General features: G+C 36.3%; 4 protein-coding genes and 1 long non-coding RNA gene across 5 annotated transcripts; 2 read left to right on the top strand and 3 right to left on the bottom strand.

The window, feature by feature from the left end:
• The first annotated feature begins 2,585 nt into the window (after window positions 1-2,585).
• Window positions 2,586-8,791, top strand: LOC121771693 (alpha-1,4 glucan phosphorylase L isozyme, chloroplastic/amyloplastic-like). Its single transcript, XM_042168540.1, has 15 exons — window positions 2,586-2,916; window positions 3,028-3,266; window positions 3,355-3,456; window positions 4,318-4,494; window positions 4,720-4,995; window positions 5,362-5,633; window positions 5,962-6,079; window positions 6,170-6,541; window positions 6,627-6,779; window positions 6,949-7,077; window positions 7,253-7,489; window positions 7,609-7,685; window positions 7,809-7,995; window positions 8,255-8,455; window positions 8,539-8,791. Exons 1-15 carry the CDS (start codon window positions 2,742-2,744, stop codon window positions 8,653-8,655), a joined length of 2,832 nt encoding a protein of 943 aa, XP_042024474.1. The 5' UTR covers window positions 2,586-2,741; the 3' UTR covers window positions 8,656-8,791.
• A 457-nt stretch (window positions 8,792-9,248) lies between these two features.
• On the top strand, window positions 9,249-11,431 carry LOC121769887 (pentatricopeptide repeat-containing protein At5g39350). The gene has a single exon (XM_042166655.1). It carries the CDS (start codon window positions 9,356-9,358, stop codon window positions 11,384-11,386), a length of 2,031 nt encoding a protein of 676 aa, XP_042022589.1. The 5' UTR covers window positions 9,249-9,355; the 3' UTR covers window positions 11,387-11,431.
• An 85-nt stretch (window positions 11,432-11,516) lies between these two features.
• LOC121769888 (zinc finger RNA-binding protein 2-like) lies at window positions 11,517-14,064 on the bottom strand. Its single transcript, XM_042166656.1, has 2 exons — window positions 13,510-14,064; window positions 11,517-12,350 (listed from the first exon to the last, which is right to left on the bottom strand). Exons 1-2 carry the CDS (start codon window positions 13,918-13,920, stop codon window positions 11,724-11,726), a joined length of 1,038 nt encoding a protein of 345 aa, XP_042022590.1. The 5' UTR covers window positions 13,921-14,064; the 3' UTR covers window positions 11,517-11,723.
• A 319-nt stretch (window positions 14,065-14,383) lies between these two features.
• LOC121771407 lies at window positions 14,384-15,307 on the bottom strand. The gene is made up of 3 exons (XR_006044029.1): window positions 15,233-15,307; window positions 14,913-15,152; window positions 14,384-14,833 (listed from the first exon to the last, which is right to left on the bottom strand). It is a non-coding gene; the product is annotated as an uncharacterized LOC121771407 (long non-coding RNA).
• A 5,661-nt stretch (window positions 15,308-20,968) lies between these two features.
• LOC121771979 (zinc finger protein 560-like) lies at window positions 20,969-21,709 on the bottom strand. The gene has a single exon (XM_042168886.1). The coding sequence runs from the start codon at window positions 21,707-21,709 to the stop codon at window positions 20,969-20,971; it is 741 nt and encodes a 246-aa protein (XP_042024820.1).
• Window positions 21,710-21,711: the final 2 nt, after the last annotated feature.

Consider the following 21,711-nt stretch of genomic DNA (forward strand, 5'->3'; position numbering starts at 1 on the left):
TCAAATTCTTCCCTCCTACAACTTCCTTCCAAAGATCAATCAACGAAAAAAATTTACAACCAAACTCGAACTCCCCCAAACTTGAGATCTATTTTAGACAAGATTACTTCAAACAAATATAGAAGCTCTATCTTTATTCCATCAAACTTAATTTTTTTTTTTTGATAAAGACCTCGACTTTTGCAAATTTGGAGGTCGTCTTTTTCTTTCTTTTTGTTTCTTTTTTTTTTCTAAGAACTTCATTCTTTTCACTTAAACATTACATCAAGTCTAAAAATGTCTACACTTTACAATTCACCACCCAACACTCAAAACTCAAATCACCAAAGCTCAAACTTGTTTTTAGCACCCAAATAGTAGCAAGGTCCATTGATGATGCTAAAATGAGGTTTAATTAAGTGGCTAAGTGATTGGCTAAGTGTTTACACAAATGATAGGAAATTAAGCTCAAAGTGGCTTCTAGGGGATCATGTGTAGGACTAGGCATGTGATCATTTGGCCATGGAGTTCATCCTAGTGCCTTATCCTCCCAAATCATTGACACAAATGAATACAAGCGGTTCACTCGATAAAGCAAATCAATCCAAGATAATATCCACAAGACATGTAATTTTCATACTCTCCTCAACTCAAGAAATCGGCTGTAATCACAACATGCTTTTTCAAATAAATTCATGCACAAATTCCATCCATCCTAAGTTTTAAAGATCAAGTAAAATCAAGCAGGAATTCCCAACCAGAAAGCCGAAGATCTAGCATGCACCCGTCAATTACATGATTCAAAACACTCTTATCATACAATACACCTCACAAACATGCATCATGCAAAGAAACTCATTCAACCAACATCACACCCGGCCGGGTGGATTTATTAGGCATAAAATACACCCGGCCGGGTGCCTCATTTTGAGCACTTTCCGACCAGTCTGTCAACTTGAGAATTTTGCACAACTTTTTCACCATCCGAGCTTCATTCCTTTTTCTACACCATAAAAACATACTTTTGCAAGCATAAAACTATATAGATCATGTAAAGTTAGAGGAATAAAAATATACAATTTGATTCACATCAACTTCGTAATATTTAATCACAAACAATTATAACAACCGAATGAAGGCTAAGTGGAGTAGCTCTTATTTTTCTATCATGATTAATATTATTTTTTTGTACTTCTTCAATTCAGCCGAATATTATATTAAATAACAAAAAATAGTTTTAATCAATATTTAAAGTGTCCATGAATTAATACTTTTAATTAAAAAAATTTATTGATATTTAATAATTTAAATTTAAAATTTAGTTTTATAAAATTAAGTCTAATATTGAAATCAAGAAATAAAGTGAATAATGATAAAATGGAAGAAAAATGACAATTTTGAAATAATATCAGATTTAGTATATCAATGAAATAATATCAGATTTAAAAAGTAAAAGTGTAAAAAGACCAAATTGCCCAGCACCCCAAAAGGGCATTTTCGGGTGAAAAAAAAGCCAAAATGACAAATTTTGAAATAAGCCCTTAGTCCAGTGGCTATTTGCAATATTTTTAAAGTCCAGAGACTATGAGCGAGATAAATCCATAGTCCAGGGATCATTTTTTTAGTTCATTCAAAAAAATTTAACGAAGAAGGGTAAAAAAAGTCTTTCCAATAATGAGAAGAAATCGCAATTCATAATTTTGGATTTTGTAAGTAGCGAATTTGTTTTGGGTACAATCAATTGTACTATGCGACACCAACCGATGATTAGATATTCAAACTATGCATATTGTTCTGAAATCAGCTCATATTGATTTCTTAAATATACATGAAATTAGCTCATACTGATTTCTTAAATATACGACATTCCTCAACTCAGATAAGTATAAAATACAACATCAACTTCTAAAAAGACAATTACCAAAAAGAAAAGAGGAGATGGAACGGAGGGACACTCGCCTCAGCCATGTTCCTTTGTTCTTTAAATCTGCAAATAAGGATATATGGCAGGATGAAATAATATTAAATATATGAAAAATAGATCACTCGCTCTTGAATGACTTCGTAAAGAGGGAGGGTTGACCATTCTTATATAGATAAATGTGGGACAAGATTTGAATATTTTAACACGCTTTCGTACATGTGGTTTGGAATGATACATTGGGCTTCTATCACGTGGGTAGGCAAGACACGAGATGGTGAAAACAAATTCATCATAGATTTCAATTATCATGTTGTGCATGATAATACACGCATACATGAGTCCGATGTCATATTAGTGGAAAATGAGTCTCATTTTATATTTAGGAGATGGAAAAAAAATAAAAGAATTGCTATTTTTAAGAGATGAATAGAGTAATAAATAAAATACTAGTGATACAATATGAAATTAGTTAAAATAGAGATTGTGATGATCACAAGAGATTAGTTTAGACATGGTTTATATATTTTCCTCATTAAGTCACCACAGTCTAACAACTAGAAACTTGGGGTTGGGTCATTATCAATTACTAATATGGATGCTCCGAAAGCAATGGCAACCCGACGCCGATCAACGAGGCACGAGGAAGAGTACATGGTGCTAAACGACAACCAACTCCATCATTCAATCCCCCCAAAATATCTTTTCCACATGCTTCCCATTTCTCACCTCAACTCACCACTCACGAGATTTCAGATAGAGAGAGAGAGAGAGGAATTGAGTGTGCATTTCAGAGAGAGAGAGAGGAATTGACAATTGAGTGTGAGGAGACACTGTAGCAATGGCAACTTCCTCGACCGGAGGAACGGCGATCGCGTGCTCTAGGCTGATTCATGTCACCTCCAGATGCCGGAGCTCCAAGGTGTTGCTGCTGAAGAGGGCAAAGCCCTCGTTCTGCATCCGCTGCGTCTCCAGCGAACCAAAGCCGAGGCTGCTCGATCCAATCACTCAAGAAGGTGATGTCTCCTTTTTAGGTTGTTGATTTTAAAATGCGTTGAATTGGTGATTCATTCATATTTTTTCTGATTAAAGCGGTTTTCACTTTTACAAATTTGTGATGGTATTAGGAGTGGGGAGCAATTTGAAGGCTTCGGCTACCGATGCTGCGTCAATTGCATCGAACATCAAATATCACGCAGAGTTCACGCCGTTGTTTTCCCCTGACAACTTTGCTCCGTCGAAAGCTTTCTTTGCCACTGCGCAAAGCGTGCGTGATGCGCTTATTGTTAATTGGAACGCAACGTATGATCACTGCGAGAAAATGAATGTGAAGCAAGCCTACTATTTGTCTATGGAATTTCTACAGGTTCAGCTTTTCAACAGCATCGAAGCGCAGTACTAAGAATTTATGTGCAACTGACTACGTATTTGTTGCAATTTATGATATCCTGCAGGGTAGAGCCTTGCTGAATGCGATTGGTAATTTGGAGCTCACTGGTGAATATGCAGAGGCTCTGCAAAAGCTTGGTCATACTTTGGAAACTGTAGCTTCTCAGGTGAGCACGTTGAATGAATACTTTTATCTTCTGTATATGCGATCGTAACTTGTTTTCTCTCTCAGTTTGATCATTGCCTGCTCCAGAAAGTGTAAGATCACTGAAATTCAGATAACAGTTTGATTTTTGCTGTTTGTTCAGAACTTTGGTCTTTCGGGGTTTTAAATTGGCAAATTTGTTCCAAAAGAACTGTAAAAAACTAATTTTGTTTGTTTAATAGTAATTGGAAGAGAGAACGTTGGCTGCAAATATGGCATTATATTTGGGAAGTTGTTCAAAAGTTTATTTTGGAATCAACATTTGCTCAAAAATATGGGTGTGTGAGCAGGGGTCGATCCCACACTCCCCCTCTCCCAACTAAAAAAAAAGAAAAAAGAAAAAAAGTTGGAAGATGATTTATGTTATAAATGAAAAATCACGTCTTTAAACTGTAGATTTTAAAGTTCTCATGATAAATAGTGTTCTACAAGTAGGAGTTTAAAGTCTGCCCCTGTGTTTCAAAACAAACTCCCTCTTTACCTTCATGTTTTATCAGCATCTGTAAATCATGCATCATGACACATTATCATTTTCTGCCAGTTACGTGCATATATTCATTCTTACTTTTGTTGCAACCAGTAAATATCTGATTTCTCCTCTAATCCGAAATATAAATTTCAACTGAATCAGTTATCATACTCATACATATTCTATAAGACTCCTTTTTTGTATATATAGAAGAAACATTAATCACCACAATTGCCCCTTTATAACTTTTTCGGACTTTGAGTTTGCAATGAGCTAGTATATTCTTCTTTAATACTCACAAGTTCCTATTCCGAGGATTTTTTCGTGGCCCTAGCTAATTTTTCATTCTCACAGGAACCAGATGCTGCTCTTGGAAATGGTGGTCTAGGCCGGCTTGCTTCCTGTTTTCTGGACTCTTTGGCAACCTTGAATTATCCAGCATCAGGCTATGGCCTGAGGTACAAGTATGGCCTATTTAAGCAGCTAATTACCAAGGATGGCCAAGAGGAGGTTGCTGAAAATTGGCTTGAAGTATGCTTTCTCAAAGTTCACTATTCTATTATTTCTTTAAGAAAAAAATCTAATATTTTCTGAGCATTTAATTACGGTCAGTAGACAGGAGCCTAAACAAAGTCTGTTATTCATTTGTTCGTGCTCTTTACATTTTGGTAGCTGCAAGTGCTTATTTTACGGTCATCACAATTCACAACCACATATGCTTAATCTCAGTCCTCACTCCTCAACTTCTAATTTCAGGTTGGAAATCCTTGGGAAATTGTTAGAAATGATATCGCCTATCCAGTCAAATTTTTTGGAAAAGTCGTGACTGGTTCGGATGGGAATAAGAACTGGATTGGTGGGGAAGATATACTGGCTGTTGCATATGATGTGCCAATACCAGGATATAAGACCAAAACAACAATCAGTCTCAGGTTGTGGTCCACTAAAGTTCCTTCTGACCAACTGGATTTATGTGCCTTCAATGCTGGAGAACACACTAAAGCATGTCAGGCCAAAGCTAATGCAGAGAAAGTAAGTTTATCTGATTTTCGTACAAAATCTGTTATGGTATTTTTCCGTTGATCATAATGTGGATCCAGTATGCTTGATTTATGCTTTTGGGAATTGGGACTTCAGTAAGATTTGTTGTTATTCATTTCTATTGTAGCAAAACCAAATTCACAAATGGTTTGATATATATGCATGTGATAGTACATCCTTTTGCATTATTTCCTGATAGCATAAAAAAATTCACAAAAATAAAATAACTCATTTCATACAGCATGCATTCTTTTGCTGTTCACTTCTCCTTCTTCAGTCCATTTCAACGTGCTATTGGTATATAATGGATCTGTATAGTTGCAACAATAATAATTTTAGTACTTTCTTTGATATCAGATCTGTTATATACTTTACCCTGGGGATGAATCTGAAGAAGGAAAGATTCTTCGACTAAAACAACAATATACACTATGCTCGGCTTCTCTCCAAGACATTATTGCCCGGTTTGAGAGGAGATCTGGTGGAAATGTGAGATGGGAAGAGCTTCCTGATAAAGTTGCTGTTCAGATGAACGACACACATCCAACATTATGTATCCCAGAGCTTGTGAGAATTTTGATGGACTTGAAGGGCTTGAATTGGGAGACTGCTTGGAGGATTACCCAGAGGTACCTTCTTGTTAAGCATTTTTCTTGAAAGTTCAGACATCCAACTATTTGATAATGATATGCATCATTGAGTCATTTTTCTTTCGAAATCTTTGTTCCATGGTGCACTCTTAAAAGTGATGCCGCAATATTTTTTCTCTCCAACACTTGGTAGGCTAAGCATTGTATCAACAACCTGACAACTCTGCCGTACATTTGCCAAAATGCCAAACATTATGGATTTATATATTTCGACCACTGTCTGGATATGTTGGTAGTCCAACAAGTTTTTTTGTGATGGAAGTCTCATGTAGCTAAATTTACTAACCCGATTAGGTATGATTTCCAGAACTGTGGCATATACGAACCACACTGTTTTGCCTGAGGCCCTGGAGAAATGGAGTTATGATTTAATGCAAAGACTGCTTCCAAGGCATGTAGAGATCATACAGATGATCGATGAACAGGTAGGGAAGTAGTAATACTTTGAGAAAAATAAAAGCCTGCATTTCATCATTACATTGCTTGACTGTTGTATCCCTGTGCATATCTTTCAGCTAATTGGAGAAATAATATCAGAATATGGAACATCAACTCCAGAAATTTTGAAAAAGAAATTGGAAGCAATGAGAATTTTGGAAAATCTCGATCTGCCTGCTTCTGTTGTCGAATTATTTGCCAAGCAAAATGTAAGCTGTATGGATGAGACAGTTGAGGAAGTGGAATCTGTTGTTGAAGTCAAAACTACTGAAATAGATGAGAAGGAAACACCAAAGAAGAAAAAAGTTGTAAATAAGGAACCTGCTCCTCTACCACCAAAAATGGTCCGGATGGCTAACCTTAGTGTTGTTGGTGGTCATGCTGTGAATGGGGTGGCTGAGATCCACAGTGAAATAGTTAAAGGAGAAGTATTTAATGATTTTTTCGAGGTGGAAATCTCTCCCAACTTTTAATTGTCTCTTTTCGAGCAAGAGTTTTTAACTTGATGTTAAGCATTATCTTTCCCTTTTGTAGTTGTGGCCTAAGAAGTTTCAGAATAAAACAAATGGGGTAACCCCCAGGAGATGGATCCAATTCTGCAACCCAGATCTAAGCGCTGTAATAACTAAGTGGATTGGAACTGACGACTGGGTTCTGAAAACTGAAAAATTGGCAGAACTGCGGAAGGTACTCCATAGTGCTAAGCACAATTTTTGTGCTCATGTATGTAATGGACCATTGTTGATGTTACTAACTCCCCTTATTGATTTCTTTACTTCAGCTAAATGGTTACAGTTTTTAACTTTTCGTAATCAAGTGAGATGCATTCTGACTTGAATGGTGAAATCTTTGACAGTTCGCAGATAAAAAGGATCTCCATATTGAATGGACTGCTGCAAAAAAATCCAACAAAAATAAGGTTGCATCATTCATCAAACAAAGAACTGGATATTCAGTTAACCCTGATGCAATGTTTGACATCCAGGTCTCTTTCTCCCCTTTTCCCTCCCTCCTTGCATTTTCTATTTATTATTTTTAATTTAAATGGTTTCTAGTTTCTGTTTTAGTATGGACTTTTCTTGCTACACTTATGCATTTTAATTTCGCTGTTCCTCTGAAGATATAATGTTGTGTAGACTAATGATGCATACCTTTATCAGGTGAAACGTATTCATGAATATAAGCGGCAACTATTAAACATTTTGGGAATTGTTTATCGTTATAAAAAAATGAAAGAAATGACTGCAGCTGAAAGAGAAGCAAAGTTTGTTCCCCGCGTATGTATGTTTGGAGGAAAAGCATTTGCAACATACGTACAAGCCAAGAGAATTGTAAAATTTATAACAGATGTTGGGGCCACCATAAATCATGATCCAGATATTGGCGACTTGTTGAAGGTATGAGTTGAACCAACATAAATTGATAAAAAATCAAGAGTAGTTTATGGTCAGTTTTGATCATACTTATGTTACAAAGATACTTGTTTTCTTTGTTGATTCATTCAATTTCTTTCTAGGTCATATTCGTTCCAGATTACAATGTGAGTGTCGCTGAATTGTTGATTCCGGCAAGTGAGCTTTCACAACATATCAGGTAATGAAGCTAATATACTATAGAATTACAAGCATAAATGCACCTGATCCTAGATGGAGTAATTATTCTTCTTAAGCAAAGTTGTAAGTTCTTTCTGGTGTCTGCTTCCCCTACCCCTTTCAGTACTGCTGGTATGGAAGCCAGTGGAACCAGCAATATGAAGTTTGCAATGAATGGCTGTGTCTTGATCGGGACTTTGGATGGTGCCAATGTGGAAATTAGGCAGGAAGTAGGGGATGACAACTTTTTCCTCTTTGGTGCTCAAGCCCCTGAGATAGCAGGACTTCGAAAGGAAAGAGCAGAGGGCAAGGTATGGTGCACACACTCCCTGACTCGGTTCTTTTGCCTCAATTTAAATTAACAAACCGAGATACATGGTATTACATGATTTTTGTGGATATCCAAACATTATAAATCACTGGTAAGATCACAATTATGCGATTAGACAAGAAATATAAGTTTGAATCCGAACTCAATGGGATCCTGATCCGTTAGACCGTCTTACACAAGATTCTGTCGTCCATATCAAACGGTTCTTATTTTGGCTCTAAATGTAATGTCCATTGCAGTTTGTACCAGATCCACGCTTCGAAGAAGTGAAAAAGTTTGTGAGAAGTGGTGCTTTTGGCGCTTACAATTACGACGAACTGCTAGGTTCTCTGGAAGGCAACGAAGGATTCGGACGTGGGGACTACTTTCTGGTGGGCAAGGATTTCCCTAGCTATATCGAATGCCAAGAGAGAGTGGATGAAGCATATCGAGATCAAAAGGTAAGTGGTGCTACTACTACAAAGCAAGTTGTGTATCTTCTTAAAACATATATTGTGGTTGAATGTTATTATTTATTTGGCAGAGATGGACGAAGATGTCGATATTGAATACGGCTGGTTCCTACAAGTTCAGCAGCGATAGAACTATTCACGAGTATGCAAGGGAGATTTGGAACATCAATCCCTTGCAAATAATTTAGATATGAGTCGACTTTCAAGCTACCCAAACACTTTGATCCAACATTTTTGTATAGACTATAATAAGTGTATCATGTGCTGGTTGAGTCTCTGGGAATGAGTATTATAATTACTTACTGCTTATTTTACCAATCAAAATCCAGTGCAGAAACACATCTCCAGTATGTTTGTTTAAGACTAGTTAATCATAATTACAGATATATTCTATAATTATTTTAGAATTTTATTTTGACCCTTTTTAGTCACTTGTTTGAAATAGAAAAAACGTTCCTAATATTTAGTATATTAAAATTTTAATACATACTACTCCCATTGAAATAGAAAAAACGTTCCTAATATTTAGTATTAAAATTTTAATATATACTCTCTCGGTCCCACAAGAGTCATTTAAGAAATATAAAGAATAATGAGTTGAAAAAATTAGGGGAATATGAGATTATTTTCTTATATTGATTTTGTAATAAAATATGAGTGAAGTGAGATCTACTTATTATTTACTGTAAAAATAAAGTGTGACTCGTATTATGGAGGATAATACAGAAATAGTAATTTTTAATAGTTCTATGTTTAATGCAACTTCATTCCGAGAGTTTATAATAATGAAAAATATTGGACTGAAAATGAGAGGGAAGACAATCCACAGATTGTTGCAAGGTCATACATATATTGTGAATCCGTTGAAACCCAATCGTGATACAGTTAATGAATGGCCAATCCCCACCTCTGTCTCGCATGCTCAAACACCTATTCTCCGCCACCGCGCCACAATGCGAGTCCCTACTGCACCACTGCGCCACCGCCGCCAAATCCCTTCCCACCACCAAGAAGCTCCACGCCTACATCACTACCTCCGGCCTCCTCTCCACCCATTTCCTGTCCCTACTCACCTCCGCATACGCCCTCTGCGCCAATCTCCACTACGCCTGCAAACTGTTCGACCAAATGCCCAAACCAACCATCATCGCCTACAAAGCCATCATAAGAATGCACACCGAAACCGGCCACCCGCGCCGCGCCCTCCAACTCTTCGTCGATATGCACGGCTCGGACCGTCACCGCGCCGACGAGTACACCTACCCGTTTGTGATCCGGGCTTGTAGGGATTTAGTGCTACTTGAGCTAGGAATGGTGGTTCACGGCCTCACTGTTAAGAGCGGCTTCGTGTTGAACAGTTTTGTGGGGAATTCTCTGATTGCAATGTATCTGAGCTGTGGGGATAGGGATGGAGCTACGGCCGTGTTTGATTCGATGGAGGACAGAACTGTCGTTTCGTGGAACACGATGATTAGTGGTAGCTTACGGAATGGCAAAGCGAGGGAAGCTCTGGCACTGTTATGGAGAATGGTTGATGATGGCGATGGAGAAAACAACGTGGAGGTTGATTCTGCTACTATTCTCTCGGTTTTGCCTGCTTGTAGCTCGCTCAAGGACTTGGAGGAGGGGAGGAAAGTTCATCGGCTGATTATAGATAGAGGCATTGATAAAAGATTGGCTGTTCAGAATGCTTTGGTTGATATGTATGTCAAGTGTGGGAGCATGGAGGAAGCTCGACGTGCCTTCGATGGTATGGTGGAGAAGGATGTTGTGACGTGGACTACTATGATCAACGGGTACACGTTGCATGGGGATGTGGATCTTGCGTTGGAAATGTGCAGATTGATGCAGTGTGAAGGTGTGAGGCCTAATGAGGTGACACTGGCTTCACTTCTAGCGATGTGCGCCGCTTTGCCTGATTTGAAGCTCGGGAAATGCTTGCACGGATGGGCGATCCGTCACCATGTTGATTGTGATGAGAACGTGGAGACTGCATTGATCGATCTTTACGCTAAGTGCAATTCTTTTGGATTGAGTTTAAGGGTTTTCTCTAGGACTTCTCAGAGAATAACTGTGCCGTGGAATGCGATTCTCTCCGGTTGCATTCACAACAAGTTGGGTGGAGAAGCTATCAGCCTCTTTAACCGGATGATGCAGGAGGGGGTGAAGCTCGATGCAGCGACGTGGAAGAGCCTCCTCCCTGCTTACGCAGCTGAGGCAGATCTCCGCCAGGCGAGTAACATTCATGGCTACCTAGTCAAATCGGGGTTTCTGGGGAAACCGGACATTGTTACCGGCATGATTGACATTTACTCGAAATGTGGGAGCTTAGGGCATGCTCATGAGCTCTTTGATGGGCTCTGTATGAGGAACAGAGACATTGTGTCGTGGAGTTCGATAATAGCTGGCTACGGGAAGCATGGGCGTGGGGAGATGGCTGTTTCGATGTTCCATGAGATGGTGCAGTCCGGGATCAGACCTAACGAAGTCACTTTTACCTGCGTGCTGCATGCCTGCGGTCATGCCGGATTGGTCGATGAAGGTTTGAATCTGTTTAACTTCATGAAGCAGAATTGTCAAGAATGTGTGAGAACATATCACTATACTTGCATTGTGGATCTACTTGGGCGTGCTGCTCGTCTTGAAGAGGCGTATCAGTTGATTAAGGCCTCGCCGTGTGAGGGGAGCCACTCCGTCTGGGGGGCGTTGCTTGGCGCCTGCGTGATACACCTGAACGTGCGGCTTGGGGAGATTGCGGCGCAGAGGCTGTTTGAGTTGGAAGCGGACAACACTGGGAATTACGTGTTGTTGGGGAATATTTACTCTGCAGTTGGGAGGTTTGATGATGCTGAGAGAGTGAGACAGATGATGAATAGTATTGGATTAGTTAAAGCTCCTGCTAATAGTAGTGTCATTTAAGTTGTGGGATACTTCCATTTTTTTTAATTACGTACAAATTTTGCAGATATATTGTCACATGATATTTGTGTTTTGTTGTCATATTAATGTTATTGATGTTTGAATTTGTGTAAGAAAACAAAAAACAATGTGCAAATAGAGCATCTCTATATAGTGGACATGTTTTAGATCATCGTACAGAGGAGATAGGAAGTGAGCTTTTGTTCAATTCAAAATTGAGGAACAAATCCTAAAATCGACTATAGTTTATGAATAATCAAGAGCTATGATTCGAATGAGAAAATGGTATGTACAATTAGTTCATCAAACAGATCTTCGGAGACTAAACCAAGCTACCTCAGGTGGCAGAAGCACCAACTCCAGCTCCCAAGCCATGCTTCTTGGCCATTGAAGCATGTTTCTGACCAGCGATGTGATAGTTGAAAACCATGTCGCTGTTGCAGATCACGTTGCATATGTTGCATGCACGCACAGCAGTAGCTTCCGCTCCTCCTTCCAAAACTTTCCTTCTTTTTGTTTCCAGATCTTCTGTTCGAGCAACTGCTTTCTTCCGTGATTTTGTGGGTTTGGTTATCGCTGGATTCTCTTGTGGTCCGATGATTGGTTCACCTGTAGAAGTTGAAGGTAGAACGTGACTGGAAACAGGAGCCGGAGCTGGTGCTGGGACTGGAACAGATGCGGAAGTAGCTATAGTGGCAGGGAGAGGGCCTGCAGTGCTAGTAATTGCGGAGATGGGGGCTGCAATGACAGGTGTGTATATAGTTTGAGCTGCTGCTCCTAATTTTTTAAGATTTTTGAGGTGCTTCCTCCCCAATTTATGCTGGTCAAGAACACCCTTGCTGTTACAGTCGACTTTGCACACCTCACACCAAGCAGACTGCACGACCGTCGTCGTCTTTTTAGGGGCTTTTTTCCTGATTTGTCTTCTTTGTACTTGAATTGCTGGATTAGGCGTGCTTACACCCTACAACCACAAAATGAACTGATTGATTCTAATTTGAAGTAGAAAGGGTAGGAATTAAACATTATAGACATGCATCATTTAACATAATGAGAGTTATTTAAGAAATGCATGAAGACAATAACAAAGTAGATTGACAGAAACAGCTCCCCACTACGGTCACTGATAATTATGTATTTACAAGCTTAACACAGATTCATCATTTTATTTGTCCCCCTCTGCCAAAGTGTTCTCAAACACAATCTATACCTTCCCAAAGCATAGCAGTCGAGAACTAGTATAACTTTTCAATATGTCCGATATTTTCTTTTTTGATATGGAGATCTTTGAGGATTATATTCAACCATCATCCAGCAATTTATCTAAAACTCATATGATTGACACTATTTCGGAACATGGGATGCAATCTGTATGTTTTGATAATAATAGTTGGTCTGAGGCAAATATACCACCCTACCTCATCTTCAAAATTCAATGTGGGAAGTGCATTACAATAAGACACAGCCAATAGTAAATCCTAGTATTTAGGGACATCAGATATAGATGATTTACTAGCATTCAATAAGACTGATTTAAGAATCTTCCACTCTCAAGTTACTTAAACAACTTTTCATGAATGCTTAATCCTATAATAAGTTCCAAGTACTATAGCCATCACCACCATTTCAAATACTAACCCCTAGTATTCCAAGTGACAAAAAAACCCTTCTCCCTTCTTCTAGAAAGGGATGCATCTAGGATGTTTCTTGACTGCAACAACTAACTTTATCCAATCTTACAACATCTTTCCAGGATGATGATAATCTCGAACTCCATAATTAGGTTGCTGAACTCTAAAATCCCTATAATTATCAGAACAATTAGTGTAGTAGCCTCACCAAAACGTTTTAAACAATTTTTTCACTGTTTTCTTTCCATCAAGAAACCAATAGCAGTAAGTCGGATAATCTTGATTCACCATGCCAAGACTCATGCAGTAAGACCAATATTAAAAAGCTTCCCTTTTTAAGTAGCTTCTCTAGCATAAGCAATTCATTTATAAAAAAAACGTATAATTCACAATTGGCCGGAACGATGAATGAGAATACAACTCCAATTCCCGCAAAAATGATTAGATATTCTAAAATGCGCAGAGAGAGAGAGGGAGAAGGAGAGCACTTACAGCGGCATATGGAGTCGCGCCATATTGCCGGATAGCAGCTATCCATCTCGCATTTGGTTCCGGATAATAAACAGCACCAGCCGCAGCCGCAGCCGCATCAGCACCCTGCTGAGCCTCGTAACTCGGTTGCGGCGCGTAGTTCACTGGCGCCGGCGGTGGAGGTACGCACGGCGGATCAACGCCCGGCGGCTGAGGTTGAGTATGAGGCTGAGGAGGTAGAAAATAACCAGTATGGGAAGCGACATTTGATTGTTGGTAGGGATCGGGGACGAGATTCGATTGTTGGTAGGGATTGGGGGCTAGATTTTGAGAGTAAGGCAGTGAGTGATTGGGGACGTGCAGCACTGAGAATTCAGGATTAGGGTTAGGGTTTTGGCTTTGCTGAATTTCAGCCCAATTGGGGTAATTCATGGTGATGGAAAATCGGTGCTATAATCCAAGAAAATTGAATTGAAATTCTACCATAACCTCTCATTATACTCTCATTTCTACCATTGCAGCTGTACACTAATTTCACCTCTCTTTCTCTGTATTCATTTTTTTGGCCAAAAGATTTTCCAAAAATATGAAAATATATTTATCACGAATTAAGCGAAATTAAAAAATATGTAAACATAATGAAAAAATTATTGAAAAATCATGTATATAAACTTTGAAGGTAGACCTTGTATTGATAAGATTGTAATGATTTAAAGAAAATGTTTCTACTAATGTAATAGTTGGGTAAACCCTTTACTACATTTACTAACTGGAATGATTCTGTTCTTTTATCTTACTTAAGATTCAAATAAGTCCAGCCATGACTATGCTATATGATAAGAAAACCAAAAGAAAGATAAACTAATAACTGATAAAACTTCAACCAAATAAATACTTCAACAAAAACAACCATCAGCCATCATTAGAAATAAAATTCAACTTAGAAATGTTTACTAATACCAAAATAGATAATGACCCCAACCAAAATCCATACCTATTACCTGATGTAACATAATCCAACTATTAAACCTCTAAAAAACTAAGATGACATTTTAGAAATGTTCAAAACACTTAAGCAAGAAATAAAAAACAGATAAACGCTTTAGATTTCCCAAATCTAATCAGCACCAGACAAATCTTGAGTATAGCTGACAGAAGCCTCATCTTCATCTTCAATCACATTCACTTTCTTCATCTTCTTCTTTATCTTCTCAAAACAGACATCATCACAGCTATCAAACTCATCTTCCATTCATCGCTTCACACTTCCGTCAGCAATCCATTCAATCCCATTTTGTTTAGTAACAACTGATAAATCAGGTGTTACAAAACCTTTGCCAGAGACCTGAAAAAATCCATAAATGAGAAACTTAGTTGCCCTAAGACATGTAACAGAGGTCGGCTTAATTTTCTTAAAAAAATACCTCCACAATATCAGATCCAAAGAGTAAATCAGCCAAATTGACATCAGTATTGAGAACTTATGATGCAATGTTCTGAGGAACAAATTTCTCAACCACTTTTGGAATATTACAGATTTTGTTGACCGTATATTGATATCTACGATAATATTCCTTGCTATTCATACTTTGAATCTTAAAGAACACTTCTTGACCCACAAGCAGCTCCTCAATCTTCTTAGGAACATACTCCATAGCACAATTCTAAAACAACAATAAGACACATTAAAATAGAAAATATAACTACTACTGAAGCTAAACTCTGATTTAAACAGGCAGATTACCTCCATATTACTCCCTATCAAGTCATTCACCCTTTTTCCAATAAGTTGAACAACTTTTCTAACTCATGGCAAAATGGATGCATTACTTGAGTCATCAACAATGTTCACAACAAACTTGAACCTAAATAAGAGGAAAAAGGTATTGAATTTAATAACTTCTTGCAAAATATAATAAAAGAAACCAAAGACACACCAAGAAAAAAAAGAAAACAGATTAGTACCTCTTAACAGCTACATAAAAATTCTTAATACAGAAGTCACACCTAAACTTCTTGTCATCCAACACTCTAACTTTCTTCACACATGTCTTACATGCTAAATAATACCATTATCCAAAGTGAGGTTCAATTGATTCAACTTTTCCAAAAACCCAATAAGATCCATCCTGATGACCAAATTCAGAAATAAACTACTCCAATATTAAATAAAACTACAATCTGGAAATTAAATACAATCTGCTTTAACAAATGATATGGATATATAAAAACTTAATTATAAATAAGAACATTCTATACCTCCAAACAAACAACATCACCAAGAGACTTGACATCAAGATCATCAAACTCTCTACTAACCCTTACTCCAGTTTGATCAACAGAAACTTGTTCAAGGAATGTATCATCATGTTTAATCATATACAGTATAAATCAAATCAATTAAAAACATACACAATTAAATAACTAATAATTATCCATCTGAAGACCAATGCATGTTCCTAAACTCCTTCACTTCATCAATATCATAATTGATTAAAATTTTGGAAGCTTGATAATGAGTGAATACACCAACCTCGCCTAAAAATATAATAAAGAAATATTAATCCCAATACATGACAGCCATAAAACTGAACATTAATAAGATAGAAACACACCTCTGAAAACATTAGGCTTACAAAACTGCACTATGATTATAGGAACAGTCCCTTCAGCCTTTGTCAATTGAGACAAATAAGATTCCACATTGGAATCCCAAACTGTACACAATATTTTATTATGGCTGTTACAAATGTAGCACAGTTAGTTTGAAATAGAGAACCAGATAAATATAATTATGATATCTGAATGTTTAAAAATGGAATAAAACTCACTGTTCATCACTTATTTCAACTTCAATCAATCTATATCTACTTTGCTTAACAACTCTTCCAGGTGAAGTAATGACCCCAATGATGTCTGCCAAGAGAAAGATGACATCAGTCTACCAAACAACTGAAAAATAAGATCTGCAACACAAAATATATCAAAAGATTTATACCGAAAAAGGATGATTGTTCTTCATTCTCATTGCTTGCTATTTCACCAAATGGTTTAAATGAAAAAACCATGGCTGGAAAATCATTATCTCTGACTTCATACATCTCAATCCTGTAATTCATTATGAGTCTATATGGATGATTAGTAGCTTTGTTTCTAAGGGTGTTATCCCTAACAAAGAAGTTTTTTTATGTAATAGATGTCTCCTCTAAGTTTGTGTTCCAGATTCTGAAGTTCTTTCTTGAGAAATGTGGCTTGAATGTATGTCCCCTGATAATAATATAATTTAGATTTTAGGGATTAGATAAAGATCAGACATGAGAAATAAATCAATATGATAGATATTAAATATTAGATATATAGATATACATCAGAAACCTAACATACACTAAAATATATGTCTTTTCTTTTGCAAGTGAAATCTATTCTCAATTGCATGATACAGTTCCAAAAATGATAAAGGATGGTGACATTGAAGATCAAATGAAATACTTATAAATGACAGAAAGCTGGTAAATAATCCTAACCCTATTCTATTATAAATAATGTTATTCTTAATAACTTCTTAATCTTTTTTATACACTTCAGCCTAAAAACTATGGAATAGGAAGATGTCAAAGTAGTATCAATGGATTGGAAAAATATGGAGAGCATAAAAAAGAAGAATGAAACAGAAGAAAAAAGAAATCAAAGGTCAGAAAGGTGGTAAACAATCCTAACCCTATTCTATTATAAATATTGTTATTCTTAATAACTTCCTAATCTTTTTTATACACTTCAGCCTAAAAACTGTGGAATAGGAAGATAGCAAAGTAGTATCAATGGATTGGAAAAAGATGGAGAGCATAAAAAAGAAGAATAAACAGAAGATAGCAAAGGTCAGTTCTTCTATACTAAACTGAAGTATCATTCAAATGAGTATGATTAATGAAGTAGTAATGTAGAGTTACAGAAAAACAACAATCTAATCTATATAGACTCTAATCTAAATAATCTAAATAATCTAAATAACTAAAAATAACAGATATAAGATTAGGATACACTTTAATATAATGAAATTTTGAATATACCTTAGTATCATGAAAAACGGATTTTGTATTGATATCCCTATTGTCATCAGGAAGACCTCCAAAGACACGAACGCAACAGACCTTAACAATAGAGTTAGTTATGGCAGTGTGAAGATTCTGGAGCAAGGTAACATAGGGAGCCATAGTGGAGACTGTTTCCGATGTAGATAAAACAAATACAATAGAGTAAAATACACATATACACTAATTTTGATCTTCATTGCTTTCAGGTAGACAATATTAATATTCCATGACATGAATATAAGTGGATGACAAATATGCATGGAAGAGAACTACAATGTTAGAAAGATGGTAAAAATTTCTTAACATAGACTACACAATAATTTATTTCTTAAGAAACAGAACAATGTACTATAAATACAGAACTATCAGATAAGCACAATCATTTATTGACTTCTGTTTCTTCTTTTCAGGTGCACAAATAAAAGTGGATGAGAATCAAGATCAATAGAAAAAGTTGAAAACAAAGAAAAAAAGGGAAAGAACTGAAGATATCAACATATCAAAGGTGAGATATACTAAACTAAACTGCTTCTCCTTCAAATGAATATAACAATTGAGGTATTAGCACTGTCTAAAGTAAAGTTGCAATAAAAGAACAGAATCTATCACATAAGCACAAATTTTTTTGACTTCTGTTTCTTCTTTTCAGGTGCAGATAATCATCATCTATCAATGATAAAAGTGGATAAGAATAATGATCAACAGAAAAAGGTTGAAAACAAAGATAAAAATGGAAATAACAGAAGATATCAAGACATCAAAGGTGAGATATACTATACTAAACTGCTGAAATTTCAATTGCATATAAAGATTGAAGTAGTAAAGTAGACTAAAATAGAGTTGCAATAAAAGAACACCATCAATAGCTAAAACTACTGAACCTAAGATTAGGCAGAATAGATGAGGTGTAGGAGAATTAGATAGATTAGATAGATGGAAGAAACACATATACCAAAAGTAGAATGGTATTCTAAGCTGGTGAAGAAGAGATTGCAGAGTGAATAAAAGAGATGTAGAAGGGGGTATTTATAGATGTTTGTTGATGTATATTTACAGACACAGCAGAATAAAAATAAATAAATAAAGAAAACAGACATAATCATGAGTGAGACCTTTCAAATAACACGGATAAATGATAATCAAACAAAATCAGAAATAAAAAATAAAAATTCGATTAAAAAATATAGACTGATATGAAGAAATAAGTTATTTAATAGAACTACTAAATATATATTCAATCAATTTGGATTTTTATGCATGTTGTATTAAATATAGGGCTCATTAATTGGGCCACCTAACACAGTAATAAATTAGTATTAGTTAGTGTTTCCCTATTAATATCAACCCTATTTTGCAGGCATACCAAGAGATAAAAAATCTAATGAGAGATGAGTCGCCTCTCATTTTCAAGGATGAAGAGAGAGAAATACTGCTGCAACCAATAGAAAATAAGCAGGCAGAAGATGCATGCCTATATACCTCTTCTAATCTGCAAATATGTCTCAATGTGAAGGAGAAGGATAGAGAATAATAGATGCAATCATTACACAAAGAAGAAAGAGAGAGGATGCACGCTTAAACCTTTAATATTCTACACTCTACAATGTTGAAAAGAGAGGAGGAAGAAGAAAGAACACATAATAGGTAAGTACTTCCATTTATTAACTTTAATAAATATATTATTGTGAGATTAAGAAACTAATCCATATTTTATATGGATTTGCAGGATTCCTTAATATTCTATAAAGACAGAATTTTGACATCTTACAATCTAGAAGAAGAAGAACAAGAACAAGAATGAATGAATGAATATAAATTAGGTAACATATTTAATTTAAACACCTTTAAGAAGTATATAGTTTATAGTAAAATACTAACCAACAAATGATTCGATCTGCAGGTTACCTTAACATATAATTACACGTATGCTTGAAGACTTTAAGATTACACACCAATCTGTGTAATACAGAAGAGGAAGAAGGAGCAAAACAAAGGTAAGTTCATTAATGTATACAACTTTAAGCAATCTATTAGTTTTGAATATGAATTGAATGTATAGGTTTTTCAATCATATGATTTTAATAAACTGCAGGACTAATAAATATAACAATAAATGATTATTTTTTTATTAATGTAGATACTATTAGTTAAATTAGCCCTGACATCCATGTATTAATCACCACTTTTGGAACAAAAAAAATTCCAGTGGCTACATATAGTGCTGAGGTGAATACTAATAGTCCAGAAGATAATTCTATTAATCCCTTCCAATATTAAACCTCAAATATATTTATATCCTCCATAATATTCTACACAGATTCTCTTTATGCCTTGCAAAATCAGTAGTAATTAATTGTGTTCATCTTTTATTGAACATATGCATATCATACTAACTATGTCTATTCTATTTCTCTTAATCTCTATAGAAATCATCCAAGCTAAACTATATGAATATCCTTGCAAAGTGAGTTATAATCAACTGTGTTAATCTTGTATTGAAAATATGCATATCCTCTTGTATTGAAATATGCATATCCTGTTGATTTATGTCTATGCTATTTCTCTTAATCTCTTCCATGATTCAATATGCATATCCTTGCAAAGTGAGTAATAATCAATTGTGTTCATCTATATTGAATATATGCATATCCTAATCATTATGTATTTGCTATTTCACTTAATCAATTGTTCATGTTGTAAATGTGCAAAACTAATATATCCTTTATACTTGTTCAGGAAAATGAAGCATTGGAATTTGGAGAAGATATATATCTCAATCACCTTTGAAAAGTGTGATCTTATTGTGTTTTGTGATTGTAATAAAATAGGTATATGCTATATGGTGAACTGCACAAACCAATCAAACAAAGGCTAAAAAAACGAAAACCAAAAAAACATACAGCATTGAAACCATGAATGACAACAACAATATTCACAAAAAAATGCAAAAAAATGAAAAAAAAAAGATAACAAAACTTCATTTCCTGCCAAAATGCTGTCAGGTGGCGTTAGAAAAAACTGGCACTTTATATATTAATAGATGTCCAAATATAAGTCAAAATCAACTCATGAGCATCATTTTTATGACTTGATAATGACACGATTTGTCGTCACTAAACATTTCTTTTCTTTTTGTATACAATAGATTTAGAGCTCGATCCACAACCACTTTCTCTACATCATATAGTTAAGATGTTGTCATCTTCAAATAATCAAGATTGAAGCATATTTTTCCTCCCAACTCAACAATTTCAACATGGTTTGAACAAACTCTAAATGCAAATGTACATTGATTGATATACACTGATCAAAAAAACTGTTTTATTGATTGTATGTGAAGAATATGTGCAATTCTGCAAAAGAGCTAACAATCAAGAATTGGAAAGATTTCACCAAATCACAGCCACTGCATCCATCTCAAGTAGTGAGCTGCAGCGCCTCATACTCGCGGCTCCCCTCAACGAGCCACGAGCTGATCCCATCTCTTGCTCGACCCGATCAAATCCCATCGCTTCCATTCCATTTGATGCAACAACACCTCCAGAGTGATCAGAATCTGAGACGAGCTTCGAGAAACTTCCCACACCCCTAGAGAGCATCACCAAGCACCTAGCAGCCTCCTCTGCCTCAGAGGCGCCACAATGAGAAGCATCCACACCCGAAAACGAAGGATTCACACTCACAGTGCCCTTATACTTGATCTCGGATCTCTTCCTCCGAACCGGGCAGAAATTCTCAACAACAACACTAGACACCACCTTCATCACCACTCTCTTAGTAGAATGGCTCTTCATGTGACCAAACACGGCCCTCATGGATACGAACCCTCTGCCACATTCCTTGCACGAATGCACCTCCTTGTCGTTCTTGATGGAATGGCACCTCATGTGGCCAGAAAGAGCCCTCAACGAGGCGAATTCCTTGCCGCATTCTCTGCAAGAATTCGTTGTCTTTGCAGTAAGGGCGTGTTTGCTCTCATCACTATCTCCGAATTCTTCCACACAGTTGGGATTCACAGCTGATTTCTTGGAAGCTAAATGAGCCCTCATATGGCCTCCCAAAGACTTCCCACTAATGCAGGGTTTGCTGCAGATTTTGCACACGAATCTCTGTTCTTCAACTTGCCCCATTT

Source organism: Salvia splendens, chromosome 16 (genome assembly GCF_004379255.2).
Source record: "Salvia splendens isolate huo1 chromosome 16, SspV2, whole genome shotgun sequence".
NCBI classification, from domain to species: Eukaryota; Viridiplantae; Streptophyta; class Magnoliopsida; order Lamiales; family Lamiaceae; genus Salvia; species Salvia splendens.

Excerpts from the sequence above, each read along its gene's own strand:
- LOC121771979 (XM_042168886.1), bottom strand. The coding sequence starts at position 21,709 with ATGGGGCAAGTTGAAGAACAGAGATTCGTGTGCAAAATCTGCAGCAAA.
- LOC121771693 (XM_042168540.1), top strand. The coding sequence starts at position 2,742 with ATGGCAACTTCCTCGACCGGAGGAACGGCGATCGCGTGCTCTAGGCTG. Across the intron at positions 5,634-5,961 it reads GCTTGGAGGATTACCCAGAG|AACTGTGGCATATACGAACC; the intron begins GTACCTTCTTGT and ends TATGATTTCCAG. Across the intron at positions 6,780-6,948 it reads AATTGGCAGAACTGCGGAAG|TTCGCAGATAAAAAGGATCT; the intron begins GTACTCCATAGT and ends AATCTTTGACAG.
- LOC121769888 (XM_042166656.1), bottom strand. The coding sequence starts at position 13,920 with ATGAATTACCCCAATTGGGCTGAAATTCAGCAAAGCCAAAACCCTAAC. Across the intron at positions 12,351-13,509 it reads GCGCGACTCCATATGCCGCT|GGTGTAAGCACGCCTAATCC; the intron begins GTAAGTGCTCTC and ends TTGTGGTTGTAG.
- LOC121769887 (XM_042166655.1), top strand. The coding sequence starts at position 9,356 with ATGAATGGCCAATCCCCACCTCTGTCTCGCATGCTCAAACACCTATTC.